The sequence below is a fragment of the Phyllostomus discolor genome, chromosome 6, assembly GCF_004126475.2.
Source record: "Phyllostomus discolor isolate MPI-MPIP mPhyDis1 chromosome 6, mPhyDis1.pri.v3, whole genome shotgun sequence".
In the NCBI taxonomy this organism is placed as follows: Eukaryota; Metazoa; Chordata; class Mammalia; order Chiroptera; family Phyllostomidae; genus Phyllostomus; species Phyllostomus discolor.
This window is the reverse complement of record NC_040908.2, coordinates 123,172,241-123,188,991: the sequence shown is the minus strand read 5'-3', so window position 1 is coordinate 123,188,991 and position 16,751 is coordinate 123,172,241. Positions and strand designations below refer to the sequence as shown.

The 16,751-nt window shown below is 34.9% G+C and overlaps 2 protein-coding genes across 2 annotated transcripts; one reads left to right on the top strand and one right to left on the bottom strand.

The window, feature by feature from the left end:
* Nucleotides 1-686: 686 nt before the first annotated feature.
* LOC114500591 (olfactory receptor 51F2) lies at nt 687-2,244 on the bottom strand. Its single transcript, XM_028517317.2, has one exon. The coding sequence runs from the start codon at nt 1,971-1,973 to the stop codon at nt 1,023-1,025; it is 951 nt and encodes a 316-aa protein (XP_028373118.1). The 5' UTR covers nt 1,974-2,244; the 3' UTR covers nt 687-1,022.
* An 11,396-nt stretch (nt 2,245-13,640) lies between these two features.
* On the top strand, nt 13,641-15,083 carry LOC114500495 (olfactory receptor 52R1). The gene has a single exon (XM_028517204.2). It carries the CDS (start codon nt 13,680-13,682, stop codon nt 14,622-14,624), a length of 945 nt encoding a protein of 314 aa, XP_028373005.1. The 5' UTR covers nt 13,641-13,679; the 3' UTR covers nt 14,625-15,083.
* The last annotated feature ends 1,668 nt before the right edge of the window (nt 15,084-16,751 follow it).

Sequence of the window (16,751 nt, the reverse complement as noted above, 5' to 3'; positions counted from 1 at the left end):
TGTCCATTTTTTAAATTGGATTGTTTGTCTTCCTGGTGTTGAGAACTTATGGAAACATAAGTTCTTTAATATGTTCTTTATATATTCTGTACATATAAAATTCTTTATATATTTTGCATAAGTTCTTTATATATTTTGGAAATTAACCCTTTATCAGATGTGTCATTGGCAAATATGTTCACCCACTCAGTGGATTCCTTTTTCATTTTGTTGATGGTTTCTACTACTGTGCAAAACCCTTTTTAGTTTGATGTAGCCCAATTTGTTATTTTTTCCCTTTGTTTCCTTTACCTGAGGAGATATTTCTGTAAAAATATTGCTATGAGAAATGTCAGAAATTTTACTGCCCATATTTTCTTCTATGATTTTTATAGTTTCATGGCTTATATTTAAGTCTCTAATCTATTTTGTGTTTATTCTAGTATATGGTGTAAGGAGGTGGTCTAGTTTCATTTTTTTGGATATATCTGTCCAATTTTCCCAACACCATTTATTGAAGAGACTGCCTTTACTCCACTGTATGTTCTTGCCTCCTTTTTCAAATATTAATTGACCATAAATGCATGGGTTTATTGATGTGTATTTTAAGATTCACTCTATAGTGTAGATATTTTGGTAGCATGCAGAGAACCAAGAGTTTTAAGGAAAAAATCCAATTAATTGAAGTGCTTTTTATATGTCATTCAGGAAAGAATTACTGGCTTATAAATAAAATTTCAAACATTAAATCTGGACTTTTTAGAATTATATGCAGAATCTGAATTGAATATTTTCTGGGATCATACTACTTAGAATATGAATAGTTGTTTATATACATTATCTCACTTTATCTTGAAAACAAAATAACAATTTATGTTTTATTAATATGTACTTAATGGAAGAAAATCAAGCAAATGTATAACCAATAAGTTGCAGAGTCTGGAATATTGGAGACATATCTAGGCATTTTGGAGACAATTGCTATAATCTATCAAAGCACTCATACATAAACAGTTTTATCCCTACTCTAAATCAACTAATGATTAGATTCGGAGCTGTTTCTGAATTAAGACCTTGACAATAACCTGTCGAATCTTCTGAGTCTTCACACTGTAGATGATAGGGTTGAGCACAGGTGGGATGAGCAGGAAGACATTCGCCATGATGGTGTGGACAAATGGAGGTGCTGAATGGCCATAGCGATGAATAAGAGACAAGCTGATGAGTGGGATGTAGAAGATGGCAACAGCACTGATGTGGGATATGCAGGTGCTGAAGGCCTTCTGCCGCCCCTCTGAGGAAGCAATGTTGAGGACAGATCGGATGATCAGGACATAGGAGAGCAAAATGCAAGGGCAGTCAAATCCTGTCGTGGAGAAGAGTGCAAACAGGCCAAGGATGCTATTGACTCTGTTGTCTGTGCATGAGAGCTGAATGAGATCAACATGGTAGCAGTAAGAATGTGAAAGGACCATGGAACTGCAAAAGGACAGCTTCTTGACAAAAAGCACAACGGGCAACATGACAGCAACATTCCTTATCAACACGATCACCCCAATCTGAACAATCCTGGCATTGGTGAGAATGGTTTGGTATCTTAGTGGGTCACAGATGGCCACAAAACGATCAAGGGCCATGGCTAGCAGGACCCCAGACTCCATGAAAGTAAACGAATGGAGAAAGAACATCTGGGCAATGCAGGCATTTAAGTTGATCTCTCGAGCTTCAAACCAAAAGACACCAAGGGTGGTAGAAAGTGTGCAGAGGGACAAGCTCAGGTCTGTGGCTGACAGCATAGAGAGGAAATAATACATGGGCTCATGGAGGCTCTGTTCATGAAGGACCACAAACAGGATCATGCTGTTCCCAGACAGGGCGATGACATACAGGAGACAAAAAGGGATGGAGATCCAGTTCTGGGCTGCTCTCAAGCCTGGGATACCCGTCAAGAGGAAGGTGAAAGGCTGAGTATTGGTATTGTTGAGAGCCAACATAATGAGGGACTGAGAAGACAGGGGTGTTTGAATAATTGAACATTATACATAATGAATATATAGATTATCACTTAGAACATCTTTGTGGCACTCTGAGACTCACTGAATTACCACTGCTGATAGTAAGTTTCCTTCCTAGGCTCTTAGTATTTCTCATTTGTTGAGATGGAAGAATAACCTGAATTATACCACATGAAAGTTTCATAAGTCTGTAATTCTCTTTTGTGGAAACAAACATCACAATAAAATTATACCTGACTATAAAAGTTCCTAGTAGACTACGTAAATAATATGATGACAAATCTGGTTTCCAGTATTTTTAAAAATAAACTTAATCTTATAATAAAGCACCAAAAAAATCAAGTCACATTTGAAATGTAGATATTATTAAGTTTTCTTGGGTTATGTCCAGGAGAATGCTAAAGACATCCCCAAGACACACATATTTATATATGTAATAACAGAGTAATCCAAAGAGCTACCCTAAGAATAAATATAGCTCCCATGTATTGAGAGTTCCCTGTGTTATTGACATTTATATGCATTATAAAATGTTACTTATATACCAGCTCCAGGAGGTAGGAAGTAGTGTATGTGTTTTGCATATGAAGAAACTAAGACTAAACAATTATATAATCCCCCAAGTTTAACTCTGTAAAGCACTGCCTAATGGTTGAGAGAAACTGCATATTTAACAAAAATGGTGAAAAGAAAAAAGAAAAGAGTGGAAGGAAAGAAGGGAAAAAGAAAGGAAAGGAGAAATTGAGGCAGAAAGGTAAATCTTGCCATTATTTTAATATGTATGACCTCAATGTCTTCATTCAATAAGGCTGAGGAATGCATAGGAGGAATCTCAATACCAGTCTGTCAAATATCCCTAACAGACAGAGTCAAGATGTATCTTTTAGAGGCACATTGTATTCAGTGGGGCATCTTTTGAGTCAAGTACTAAATTTCAGGTGTTAATTCTACATATATTGTACAAATATGAGGAAGCTCTTTAGGCTTTTCAGGAGAAAAATCTCACTGATAGTCTCTGTGCAAAGGACCCAGGGAATCAGGCCACACCCAACTATGGAAAGCAACACCAACCTAGAACTCCCAAGCTCAGGTGACCCATTTATCCAACACTTACACTAATTGTGATACTGATGATATTTTCTTTCTAAAAATTTTCTCTTCCAAAGTATTGTATGGCACTGTCTCTACTATTTTTATCCCACCATCCATCAGTTTATTTTTATGGCTTAATTTTGTCCCCAAGAACCTTAAATATGAAATTCTTTAAGGATCTGCCCTTTATCCATTCTTAAGACATTTAAATAATTATCTAGACAATTTTCATGGTTTTATCTTTCACCTATTTAATGACAAAATCCAAAAAAATATCTAAAACCCACCTCTGGTTTCCAGGTTCCTGAAGTCAGACCTTCTTTCTTAGATTTCTCATAGATAAATCAAATTCAATGTTGTTCAAAACCAAACTGATCATTTCCCCTTTTATTTGTCCTTATTACTATATATTCTATATAAAGCTTATAATTTTCAAAAATATTAACCAATTATCTAAGTGAAAGCCCTAGAAAGTTTGTTTTTATGTTTTTAAAGGCCACCATTCCCAATCAATTACTACATCATTTCTATTCAGCTTCTAATATCTCTCTTTCTTATTCTACCTTTTCTTATTTAAACAAAAAACAAATCTCTTTCAGATGTCTACACTGAATAACCGGAACTATTAAATTAACCTACATATAATAATAATTTATTATAAATATAACAATGGCTACAAAGCAATAATAACAACATCCATTTATTAAACAACTTCTCTATGTCAGAAAATATCAGGGAGAAAAACAACCTATTAAACTAAATAAAAATGATGAAATCACATATCCAAACTTGTGGGGCAGGACACTGAAGTGTAATGTATAGCCTGAAGAATAGGCATTTATTAGAAACCAAGGATTTGAAATATTACTTTTTTTAAGTTTCTAATATACAATGCTATAAAATATTTAAATAAATGTCAAAAGAGACAATTAACAAAAAAAGCAAAAATAAATTAGTTAACAGTAAAACTAAAGATTATTTGTAAGAAAATATGTGAACTTTTTTCAAAAGTGATCAAGAAAACTTTAAAAGAAGTATGATTAATTGCATAATAATTTTTAAGCTGAGAAATAAAACTTTAAATATAATGAAATGGATGCATAAATATAACATTATATTTGATAATAGATATAAAATAGATAAGGTTATAGGAAAATCTCAATCCCCAAACTAGCCCAAGAAATTAAATTCAGCAGAGAAAAAATGACAATGACAGAAAAGATTTCACCGACAACCAAACCTGAAGAATAAAAATATACAGTATTTCTTCTATCTTTTACAAATTATAGTATAGCAGAAAGAGAGAAAATCCCTCCACCACACAAGGCAATACCTGAAGAGTTTATGTTGTCACAACTCAGGAGGAAACCCTACTGGCATCTACTGTATGGACACCAGGAATGCTTACATCCTACAATGCACAAAACAACCGAAAATAATTCAGCCTAAAGTGTCAATAGGGCTGAAGTTGAGAAATGCTATTTTAGAGCATATAAAAACATAAAAAGATGAGAAGTAATTCATCTAATTAGTTATTGATAGCATATGCAAACATTACAAATAACATTTTAGCAAGTCAGATGTAACTGTGCTCTTAAAGAACATTGCACTTTGACACAGTAGACTTTATCTTATGAATGAAAAAATATTCAACTTAGGAAATCTATCAATGGTATGACTATGTTACTAGATTTAAAAAGATGTGTTTTAACAGGAGAAATAAAAAGTCAGAAAATGTAATGGTGATTCATAGTCAAATTTTTAATATTTAGAAAGAAAATTAGTTCCTAAATAAAAGCTATCTTCCAAAAATGTGGAGCAAACACATTTACTGGTGACCTATTAAAAGAATCTCTATTAAAATCAGTGACAAGATAAGAATACCTACTATTGCAACTATTAGTCAACAATTTATGGAACAGTCTCAGTAGATGCAAAAAGAAAGCCAAATAAAAGGAGTTAGTGTTACTTTTATAAAAATGTTTTTTAGACTTTAATTGATTTTTACCTGAAAAATCCAAGAGAATAGATTGCAAACTCTTAAAATAGACTCTACAAAAGTGACTAGATAGACAATCTGTATCCCAAATTAGTAACTACTCCTGTTCACAGAAATTAGCCACTGAGGAAACTTTATAAAAATAAACTTTATAAAAATAAACATTTATTTCAATAGCCCACAAAATTATAAAAAAGGGATTGGTATAACAAAAGTTTGTGTTTGCAACCCAGGGGATGAACAACAATAGGGGCATTGGCTTGGGATGGGACTAGGTAGAGGTGGGGAAAGGCAGAAAAACTGGGAACAGCTATAACAGCATAAACAATAAAAATAAAACTAAAAAATAAAAAGTTTGTGTTTGGCAGGGGGAAGGGAGGTCTATAAAAATTTACTGCTGAGCATAAAGTCCTTTATTCCTTTTGTGAAAATAAGAACGTTCAACAATGCAAAATGTAAATTTTCCCATTAGCACTCACATAAATTTAAAGCATTATCAACCAATAACACAAAAGAGTTTTTAATGAATAGTGACAGCTAGATCTTAAAATCTATTAAAATGTGCAAATATATTCAGTATAATACTGAAAACAATAGGTTATGTCTTTTGATAATAAACTGTAGTATAAAGCTATTATAATTAATAAAATATAATAGTCAAAGGTTTAAAAAATATATCCCCAGAAAAGAGCAGTTTCCCAAAAGCAAATGTGTAAAAGTAAGTGAGGATAAAGAATGTGATCATATGACATCTTACATTACAAAAAGAAACTGGTATGTCATAAGTGATATTTTGTTAATTGGCTAACAATTTACAAAAATACAAAAAGGTCCTTACTTTCCACATTTCTGCATTGATTAAAAATTTCAAGGCAAAAAAAAATTCTGTAATAATATTAAAGTGAAAGAAAATGCATTTGTGTCATGTGTAGGATATTCCTTCTTAAGATGAAATTATTAAACAAAATATTAATACATTAGATTGCACATATAAGTAAAATCAGATGGTACTTGTCTTTCTCTGACTGGCTTATTTCACTTAGCATAATACTTTTCAGGTCTATCCATACTGTTACAAAAGGTAAGATTTCCTTCTTTTTTATAACCATGTAGTATTCCACTGTGTAAGTATATCACAGCTTTTTTTATTCACTCATCTACTGATGAGCACTTGGGCTGCTTCCAAATCTTGGCTATTGTAAACAATGCTGCAATGAACATAGGGATGCACATATTCTTTTCAATTAGTGTTTAAGGTTTCTTTGGATATATTCCCAGAAGTGGAATTCCTGATTCATAAGGCAGTTCCACTTTGAGTTTTTTGAGATAACTCCATATGATTTCACTTATATGGGAATCTAATGAACAAAATAAACTAACAAAGTAGAGACAGACTCATGGATACAGAGAACAGGCAGATGGCTGTCAGAAGGAAGGGTTTGGGGACTTGATGAAAAGAGTGAAGGGATTTAGCAAAGAAAAAAAAGAGAGATTCATGGACACAGACAACAGTATGGTGATTACCAGAGGGAAGGAGGGGTAAGGAAAAGTGGAAGAGAGTTAAAGGGGGTAAATGTGATGGAAGGAGACTTGACTTGGGGTGGTGAATACATAATATAATATACACATCATATGTTATAGAATTGTACACCTGAAACCTATATGATTTTATTAACCAAAGTCACCCCAATAAATCCAATTAAAAGAAACAAATTCAGTATTTACTAATTATGCAATTTTGGGAAAATGATTTAATTTTTTATGGCCTCAGTTTCTTCATTCAAAAAATGCTGATGCTAACTTGCAGAATGGTTGTAAAGAACAGATGAAATAAAAATTATAAAGTGTCTGGAGCCCCCCAAAAATAATGATGCAGAACACTATATCAATCTTAACTATTTACTGAGTGCAAAAGTTATCTGTAATGAAATCAGAAGTGCAGCATGCTGTACACACGTTAGAAGGCCAAGACTCAAAAAACAGTGCTGCTGCCTTAGCATTAAACAAGATCGTGTGTCTGTTTTTGCCTGATGATAGTCTGTGGTTTGACAGACTCCTTGACAGTCTGTGAAGGAGCTGAGAACAGGAAACAACAACACTAAATAGATTTCTGTGTGCAGAGGTTTCAGTCATGAAGGAAACGGTGGACATTGGGATGTATTATTCTAGCTTGTCAACGAAGGTAAAAGACCTGACTACAAACATTGACAGGAGACAGGACCTTGTATACCCATTCCCACTTAAGATTCCTCATCTGTAAACCTTGGACTTTAAAAATATATCTGATCTACCTATTTGTAGTTGTTTCAATGGTCAAATGTGAAGAGGTATTTGAAGTCCTTCTTTCTAAATATAAATGGGTTCTATTAAGAAAGCTATTAGAAAGCTCAGACTATGAGGATCTTGTAAACAGATTTATCTGATGCCAAGTGAAAAAACTCAAGAAGCTTGTTTTCCAGAAAATAGGGTTATAGAAACCTGCCAAATTTAAAAGCTCAGTGAAAAAATAAAATACATAATAAATGTCAAATTTGGGTAACACAGAATCACAACAATATACTTGCCTTTCTTGATTTAACTGGCTTTGACCTTTTCTCCTGGAAAGAAATGTTTGTTTGCAAACTGCTTACTGATCTCCAGCTAATTCTCATAACCTTCAGCTTGAGCTTTTTACTCTGAATCTCTCTTCTCAATATCTCTACTCTTCTTTCTCTGATTTACAGTCTTTTGCCTCTAAGTACCTGCTCCCCACTCCCCATCCCTGCCTCTGGTCTATCTTTTGCCCTCCGGGTTAGCTCTCACCCATTCCTTCTTGGTCTGCTATTTCTGGCCCTAGCATCCTACCTGACTCCCAACAAAGAGAGAGCGGTCTGTCCACTCTCTGCCCAGCCAAGGACATATGTAGGTGGCTCTTGACCCTCTTCTTCTGCAAGGAGCCCAGAATTAACCTGCTGCCAAGAAACCCCTGGGGCTTGGAGATATTATAATCAGATGAGCAGCATGATCCTAGGTGTGAGAACTAGAATTGCCCAGGAGGTTCACCACACCAGACTAAATCAGGTCTAAATAACATGTTTACCGTCTCACTTTTAGTTATTTTATTATTTTTGTATTACTTTTAATGAATAAAAAGATCCTTTTATTCCATTAACTTCATATTTTTATTTACTGCTATGTTGCGTGCAGGCAAAAAATGTCCTTACACTCAATTCCTCTCCTCTTCTTCCTTCTCAAATTTAGTCACCTAGGTTTTCCTGGATAAGATATATAAATTTATATACAGCCTTGGCACTATGATTAAATATTGTCTATTTGTGTTTCAATTGTTCAAACTTTAAATCAAATAAATTTCTATTGAAATAGGATTAAATGAACATTACACAATGCAAAATTTAGAATACACGGTGTGAGTAAAAAAGAATGGTATATCATCCTAAAATGCTAACCACATATAGCTATTAAAAGAAGCATGTATTCATCAAAGTAAAATTTATTCTTTCCTTGTACATTGATTCAATTATGTCAAATATATATTTAATTTACATTGGTTCTTGCTTTTTAAAGACTATTTTCTGTTTTCTATGGAATTCAAATTATCCTCCATTTTGCCTGGTAGGTGGATAAAACAGGCTTTCTTCAGCATTTTCCTAATAAGTTACTGCTACTCACTCAAAATAGTAATTCATGATTACTATTCATACAAATCTTCTCAACACCTTGTTAAAATGAAAATGCTAATTCATTATGTCTGGGATGGAGCCTGAGTTCTGAATTTCTGACACTACTTCTGCTCTGAAGCCATATTTTGTGCAAAGCTTTAACACGTTCTGCATTTTCAAAGCATATGAGGGAGCATCCCAAAAAAACAGAATTTATTTATTAAAAATTGGGTATTCATTCTTACATGTTTAAACTCCAGTCACCTTTAAAGCATTCCATTTGATGCAATACATCTATCAAGACTTTTTTTCCACAGCTCAAAACACTTTCTGTACTCATTGATTTGGTGCATTTTAGTGCTTCTGCCATTTTTTGTTTCACCTCTTCCACATCAGCAAAACATTCCCCTTTAAGGATTTTTTTTCACCCTGAGAAACAACAACCACCACCAAAAATAGTTGCTGGTTAGAGATTGGGTAAATAGGGAGGGCTGGGCACGTCATGCCATTTTTTGGTCAAAAACTGCTGAACCATCAGTGCTATTTGGGCAGGTGTACTTGTAAATCATCCATCATGAAATGGGCAGACTTGTTTAGTCTTCAAAAAAATTCACTGAAGCCGAAGACAGCCTCTCACAACATCAGCAACTGGTGCACTGGTACAGATGGGTTCCTAGAACACTCACCTAGTGGGGGAAGCCTGTCCTACAAGGGCCCACACTCCAGAAGACAATTCCAGTTTTGGGGGGCTCCCCTCATATTTAATTGGTGTTTTCCTGGCATTACTTTACATGGCACCCCTAAGTAATTTCCACTCATACTTAGTTAGCAATAGCTGAACTTTATTGAATATCTGTTTCATTTTGCTGAAACACATACTCCAGTTTTATTTTTAAAAAATGAATGTAGAAAATGACAAATTTTCTGTGTTCCTGTCTAAAATATATATATATATATATATATATGCACTTATAATTTATTGATACATTGGCTTTATATAGAATTTTTAGGCTTAAATGATTTTGCTGAACATTTTAACATTCAGTTTACAATGGTAAGACTAGAGATAAAATTCTGGGTCTGTATATCTTCACTGTAAAAACTTAACCTCTCTGTGCCTTAGTTTCTCTACATGAAATGAGGATGCTAACATTTATATTATGAAGTTGTAGAGAATGAGTAATTATGTAATTTTAAAACCTTTAGAATACAATCTAGCATGTAGAAACTATTAAACAATCTCACCTAGTCATAGCTAGGCCTACGAGAAAAACTAAAGTTACTGCCTTTCCTTTGTAGGTCATCTCCCTATTTTAAAGCATTAAGCTCTACTCTCATGGTTGGTGCTTTGAAATTCTACAATACTATTTCTATATAGACATTGCCGTTAATACTTTCTTCTTTTTTCTTATTTACTTAGTATTCTATTGACTAAATGTAGCAATATGTGTTTAACTAACTGATTTGCAGATATTTCAGTTGTTTCCACATTTTACCTGTTATGAATATAACTATGGTAAGCATTCTTTAACATTTTTAGTGTACATATAAACCTTTCTTTAAGGTATGCAACTCGAAGTAAAATTCCTTGGTCAAAAATATGTTTAACTCTAACAAGGTTAATTGCCAGAAATATTCCTGGTGTGGCTATGCTCAGTGCACGGTACTCTCATTGCCTCCCATTTTTGCCAATACTTAGTGTTGTCCTTGTATTTAATTTTATTATTCTAATGAGTTTGTATTGGTTCTCATGATAGTTTGATTTTTTCATTTCCCTGTGATAATAATGTTGAATACCTTTTCTCATATATATTACCCATTCATTTACCTCCCTTGGGAAGTACCTTTTTAAATCTCTTGCTTACAATTTTAATGAGTTGCTACTAATTGATTGTGAGACTTTATTTTTTAGCTATAAGCATTGTAAATATTTTCTCTATCTGTGGCTTACCTTTTCACATTTATTATGGTATCATTTGAAGTGGATTTTTTAAAGTGAAGTTTAATGTTGAATTTCTTTCCTTTACAGTTAATGCTTTTTGTATCCTGTCTTTTTTCAAGTTCATGACATTATTTTTTTTCTTTGAGACTTTTATAGTGTTAACTTTTAAATTTAGGTGTATATTACATTTTAAATAAAGATTTTGTTACATCAAAGTAGGAGCTGAGGTTCATCTGATTTTCATGTAGACATCCAATTGTTCCAGTACCACAGAGACATTTTCTGTCACTGAATTGCACTGATATCTCTGTTGAATATTAGTTAATTATGTTTGGAGCTCTTTCTGTTTTCCTTACCATTTTTTCAATAATGAATTGATCTATTCCTACATAAATGAAGGCCACATGATATATCAACATACTTTCGCATTGCACAAAAAACTCTTCAATTGTAAACATAAATACTCTGTATATTTAGCAAAAATTATATTCATACAAGTAAGCTCACATGAATGTAATCTCAACAATACACCCTTTGACACATGCATTCAAACCCCCTGCTTTTGTACTTGTGTACACAGAAGAGAGAGGAAAGTTAGGGGTTAATGCTTCCAGCTTTGGTCTCTAGTCTCAGAGGAAGCCACTGTGTGAGGCAACGGGGTATAGGAGGAGCAGGAGAACTAATGCTTGGCAAAGAGAAAAGCCAGAGGTTTACAGACCTTTAAATTGGCTCTAATCTGAGGTCTCTATTAAGGGCTGAATCCCAGGAGCCAGTTAGAACTGCTTATGGTCATGCAAGATTTGGTCAGAGCTCAAGGTGAGTGGTTCTCTGTGCCCCACTCATCTCTGCCCTTCCCAGAGAGCAGTAGGACTCACAGAGTTTCAAGGGAGCTGCAAGGCAAGGCATGAACTGTGCAGAAAACCTGATTCACTGGGGGCTCCTGGTCGAGATCCATAGCTGCTGACCTTCCTTCTGAGAAGGGGAGAAAGAGTCACTGCTTGCACTGTCTTTCAGGGAAACTCGAGAAAAATGGAAAGAGTACCTCATATGCAACTCCTCCACAAAGGAGGTTATATCTGAACCTCACCCTGCTGTAGCATTATAGCTCCATGCTGTAGTTTTAGATGCCCCAAAGTGAGAAAATAAAATCTAAATATGCCTGAAACTATTTCCTAGCAAGATCTCAGCCCATTTTATCTTTCATCCTCTTAAGTTTGAACAACACAATTGAACTAATGAACATAACTATTTCTATATAATTAGTGGAGTAATTGAGTCCCCACAGAGCCAGGGGGTAGCACAGCTAGATTAAGCCCATATTCACAGATGAAAGCAGAGCTCCATTATTGTGAGAATATAGTTCTCATAACCATATTTGCTGAACCAAAAGCTATGCCAGGTTCTCACAAGTTAGATTGTACTTGGGGGAAAAGAAAAATTGAACCTGAAATCCAATGTGTGATCGCCCTAGCTATAATGCTTGAAAAAGATGACTGGATTTCACCTTCAATATGTATTATACTCACAAGCATTCTAGCCCATGGAAGGTGGGAAAGGAGAACATATTTAAAATCAAGGAAGAGAGGAAAGAATGTGGTGCAAAAAGGGAGAGGATAATACTCTTCCTTTCCCTACACTTTATGGAATGAACATTTTCATCCCTTAACCCAGATGCAAGCTGATAACCTGTGCTTCCCCTCAAAAACATTACTGAAAACCTCACGCACTGCACAAAAATTACCAAGGATTAACTCCCTTTCCACTCTCCATGACTTATAGCCTGAACTCTGCATGCACTAAGTGTGTAAGTTCGAGAGAAAAAAAAAAAAGATTAACTGAATTGCTGATAATGAGGGCACTAGATTCAATGGGACAGCAGCAGAAAATGCAGAGAGAAAAGAGGTCCTGTCAAGGGCATCCATATCCTACATTAGACTTGGGTCCCAGGTCAGTTTTACCCCTTCATTGTACACCCAAGAAAGAAAACCTTAGAGCAGAAAATCAGAGGCAATGAAATGAGGAAGCTAAGAAGTATCTCTTATGGAAGAGAGCTCTGGTCTATGAGAAGGCCATTTGAGAGCCTGGGATATAAATGAAGCAGAGGAGAGAAACTAGCTTTCAAAAGGGATTGCACACTGTGGATAGCTGAGCCCTGGCTGAGGAGAGTCACTACAACCCCTGCAAAAAGTATGTAGAACAGGTGAGTTCTCCATTAAAGTTCATATAGGCAGAAACTAATGAAGATGCCATCTTACAGAAAGCAGCCCATACAAAAACGACCAACCTGGAGCATATTCTAGAGCCACTCCAGTGAAGTGGCAGAGATTTTGGGTTCAAATGCAGATGTGTCTATAATATTTGTATATAATTTTTTTGTGTGTGTCTTTCATATCCACTTTTGTCATGATAAGGCAATGATTTCTGCTTTACTCCTCAAGGGCGAGTGTCCCAATCAATCATTGTCTAGCAGAGGCAGTGGTGTGCATGACCAAAGCACAGGGTGTGAAGTCATGGACTTGGCTCTAAATTATTGTATTTCCCAACTGGCTTCCTCCCTGAAAGTTGTCTAAGTGGTCTACACAGAGGGATAACAAAGGCCTAGGGCAAAGTTTAAACAAATCAGTAGTTAGTTCTAAAGAATAAAACGGTGAGAATTACTATGACATTATATGCCAAGATAGTTTTCCCTTAGCAGATTCTACTTTCAAGAAAAATTTGATTCTTATTTTAAAAAATCACACTTATAGCTGGTATGTTCTGACCCCATTTTGAATAGCATAAATATGAATAATCCAGGGTAGCGTCATTCTATGTTGCAAAATTTTATTTATTAAAGTAGTTGAAATTATTCCACTTTATCATTAAACCCAATTGTCCTATTATTCAACTGCTCCTTCCAAAATATTATGAATAATACTTTTTTTTTATTTGATTGTTATCACTTGCACAGAGTACATTCCCTTCCCAATGAAGAACAATTCAGCCATCCTGTGATGTTGGCTTCAGGGAACAGCTCTTCTCATCCTGTGTCCTTCATCCTGCTTGGGATCCCAGGACTTGAGAATTCCCAGTTTTGGATCGCCTTTCCATTTTGTGCTATGTATATTGTGGCTATAGTTGGCAATATTACTATACTTCACATAATTCGAACTGACCACACCCTGCATGAACCCATGTACCTCTTTCTGGCCATGCTGGCTATCACTGACCTGGTCCTCTCTTCCTCCACCCAACCTAAAATTCTGGCTATTCTCTGGTTCCATGCTCATGACATTGAATATCATGCCTGCCTCACCCAGGTGTTCTTTATCCATGCCTTTTCTTCTGTGGAGTCTGGGGTGCTCATGGCTATGGCCTTGGATCGTTATGTGGCTATCTGCTTCCCACTTCATCACTCTAGTATCCTGACCCCATCTGTGGTAGGTAAACTGGGGGCAGCTGTGATGATGAGAGGGCTGTTGTGGGTGAGCCCCTTCTGCTTTATGGTCTCTAGCCTGCCCTTCTGCCCCAACCAGGTCATTCCTCAGTCATACTGTGAGCACATGGCTGTGCTGAAGTTGGTGTGTGCTGATACCAGAATAAATCGTGCATATGGGCTCTTTGTGGCCTTCTCAGTGGTTGGCTTCGATATGCTTGTCATCAGTATATCCTATGTGATGATCTTGAGGACTGTGCTGGGGTTGCCCTCTAGGGAAGCCCGAATGAAGGCTTTTGGCACATGTGCCTCCCATATCTGTGTCATCTTGGCTTTTTACATCCCAGCCCTCTTTACTTTTCTCACCCACCGCTTCGGTCATCATGTGCCCAGAGTGGTACACATCATGTTGGCTGATCTCTATCTACTGGTCCCCCCCATGCTCAACCCCATCATCTATGGAGTTAGAACCAAGCAAATCAGGGACAGGGTTAATCAAGGATGTTGTGGAAAAGACCCATGAGCCCAGGAACACAGCATCACAACCAACCCAACTGCCCTACTGATCTGGGGAGAGAAATGCAGGAAGTTTGCCTGGCCATCACATATCATCAGTAAGTTATTTCTGTGAACAACTGGCTCAGAGGTTGGCAAGCTTCAAAAGCAAAAAGAAACCATTTTCAGGATGTCCAGAATGAGAGTTCTCTATGAGATGCAGCTGATAAGTGCTTAGTTGACCTTTGTTCACCATCACAAGAAAACAGTAAAAAAAGTTTACTTCTAAAATTAGTGAATATTTCAAAAGAATATCACTTTACACAGACCACTAAGGTGAAAATTGTTTTTAAATTGTTTATAGAAGGATAAGTTGGTATACTTTCTTAAAAAGGAGTATAGAAATTTCCATCAAAATGGTTAAAAATGTATATATTTTCCCTATACTGGAATCTTGCTATAGAAATAAAGTTTTAGAAAAAAGTACAAAGACATGTGTAGATTTATTATTTATAAAAACCAAAACAGAAGAGCATTCAAATATTAATCTATAAGAAACCAGATGAAGCAATGAGCAATTGAATGTCATGTATCATTTAACTACTACATTTGTAAAGAGTGTCTAAGGATATTAAAATGGTCAAGGTATAATATTAAAAGAAAAAAAATTTCCATAAGACCAATGCCAATTCTAAAAAGGAATAGATATACACAGAAGAAGATTCAGAAAATACACTCAAACGCTAATAACAGTTACTCAGAGTAATGAGATTTGTGGTATTTTAATTATTTTTGCACCTTTATTTATTGTTTCAAAATGATCAATTGAGGGACTTTAATTTTAATTTGAAAACAAGTAATTGAAACAAAAAAAAGTGTACAGAAGAGGTTAATTAAGTGCCAAAGTCTAGGAGAATGCAGTGGGCAATCTACGAGGATGAGTGGCTATAGAATAGATTAAGTTCCTGAAAACTTAAACATATAGATGTAAAATTTTCAGAATCTTAACTAATTGAGAATGCTAACAATTAGGATTAGGTATTCTGAGTTGATCTCTCTTTACAAAATTTGCTGATTTCCCAGTGACAATGGATTTCAGAATGAAAAAGTTTGGGAAAAGAATGAGGAAGGAGATTCTTCTGAAGATAACTATACTGTATGGTTAAAGGTAGTGAAAAACTAGAAATTATAATAATATTTGTTACTATTAAATTACCTTTTAAATTAAAACTTTAAGCTCTTTTACAAAGCTGTTTGCTTTTTCATGTTTTCAACTTATTAAGATATACTTTATATGAACAAAGTAGCACATATTTAATATGTGCATACATTTTGATAAGTTTGGATATCTGCATACAACCATAATAACATCACCTTAAAAAAGTAATAAGTATACTAATTACCATCCTTACATTTGTTTTTTATCTTTGTTCACCACTCTCCTATCAAAGACAATAATAAAGAAGGTTCTAGAATTTAGACTTTAACGTTGCTAAAACCAACATCAGATAAAGATGCTTTAAGAGGAATCAGCAATGTGCTTCTTCTCCCAAAAGAAGTAGCTCTTGGAACCTAAAATTTTCCCCAGAAGTTAATCAGTATTCTGCAGGATCATTTTCATAATTCCCAAATTTTATAGTTGTAAGGGATCTTGGTTCCCTTACCAACAAATCAGTCAATGATTGTGAGTCTCCCTGTTTTTTTTTTTCTTTTTCAAACTAACTTCATTATTGTATAACTTGTGATAATAAAATGCAAATATTGTAATACAGTTTGATGAATTCTGACACACATAAATATCTGTATAGCTACCAGCCTAGTTAAACTATAGAACATTTCCATCATTTCATAAAGATTTCTCCTACTTCTTCAGAGTCAATCACTTCCTTCCACCCCAAACAGGTAGATGCTGACATGATCTCTTTCATTATAAATTAGTCTTTCTCTCTCTAAAACTTTTTATAAAATAAAGGACTAAATGATGCATTTTTATTAGTGTGGTGCTTTCTGTTCAGTATAAAGATTTTTCAGATTGACCCATACTCTTACATGTAGGAGTAGTTCATTTCCTATTATTGCTGAATAGCGTATTATATTTTTTCAACACACTTCAATTGGTATATCATTACTTTTTTGCTTTGCTTCAGGCCTTCTA

Bases quoted from the DNA above. Each gene is read 5' to 3' on its own strand.
- LOC114500591 (XM_028517317.2), bottom strand. From the start codon at position 1,973: ATGTTGGCTCTCAACAATACCAATACTCAGCCTTTCACCTTCCTCTTG.
- LOC114500495 (XM_028517204.2), top strand. From the start codon at position 13,680: ATGTTGGCTTCAGGGAACAGCTCTTCTCATCCTGTGTCCTTCATCCTG.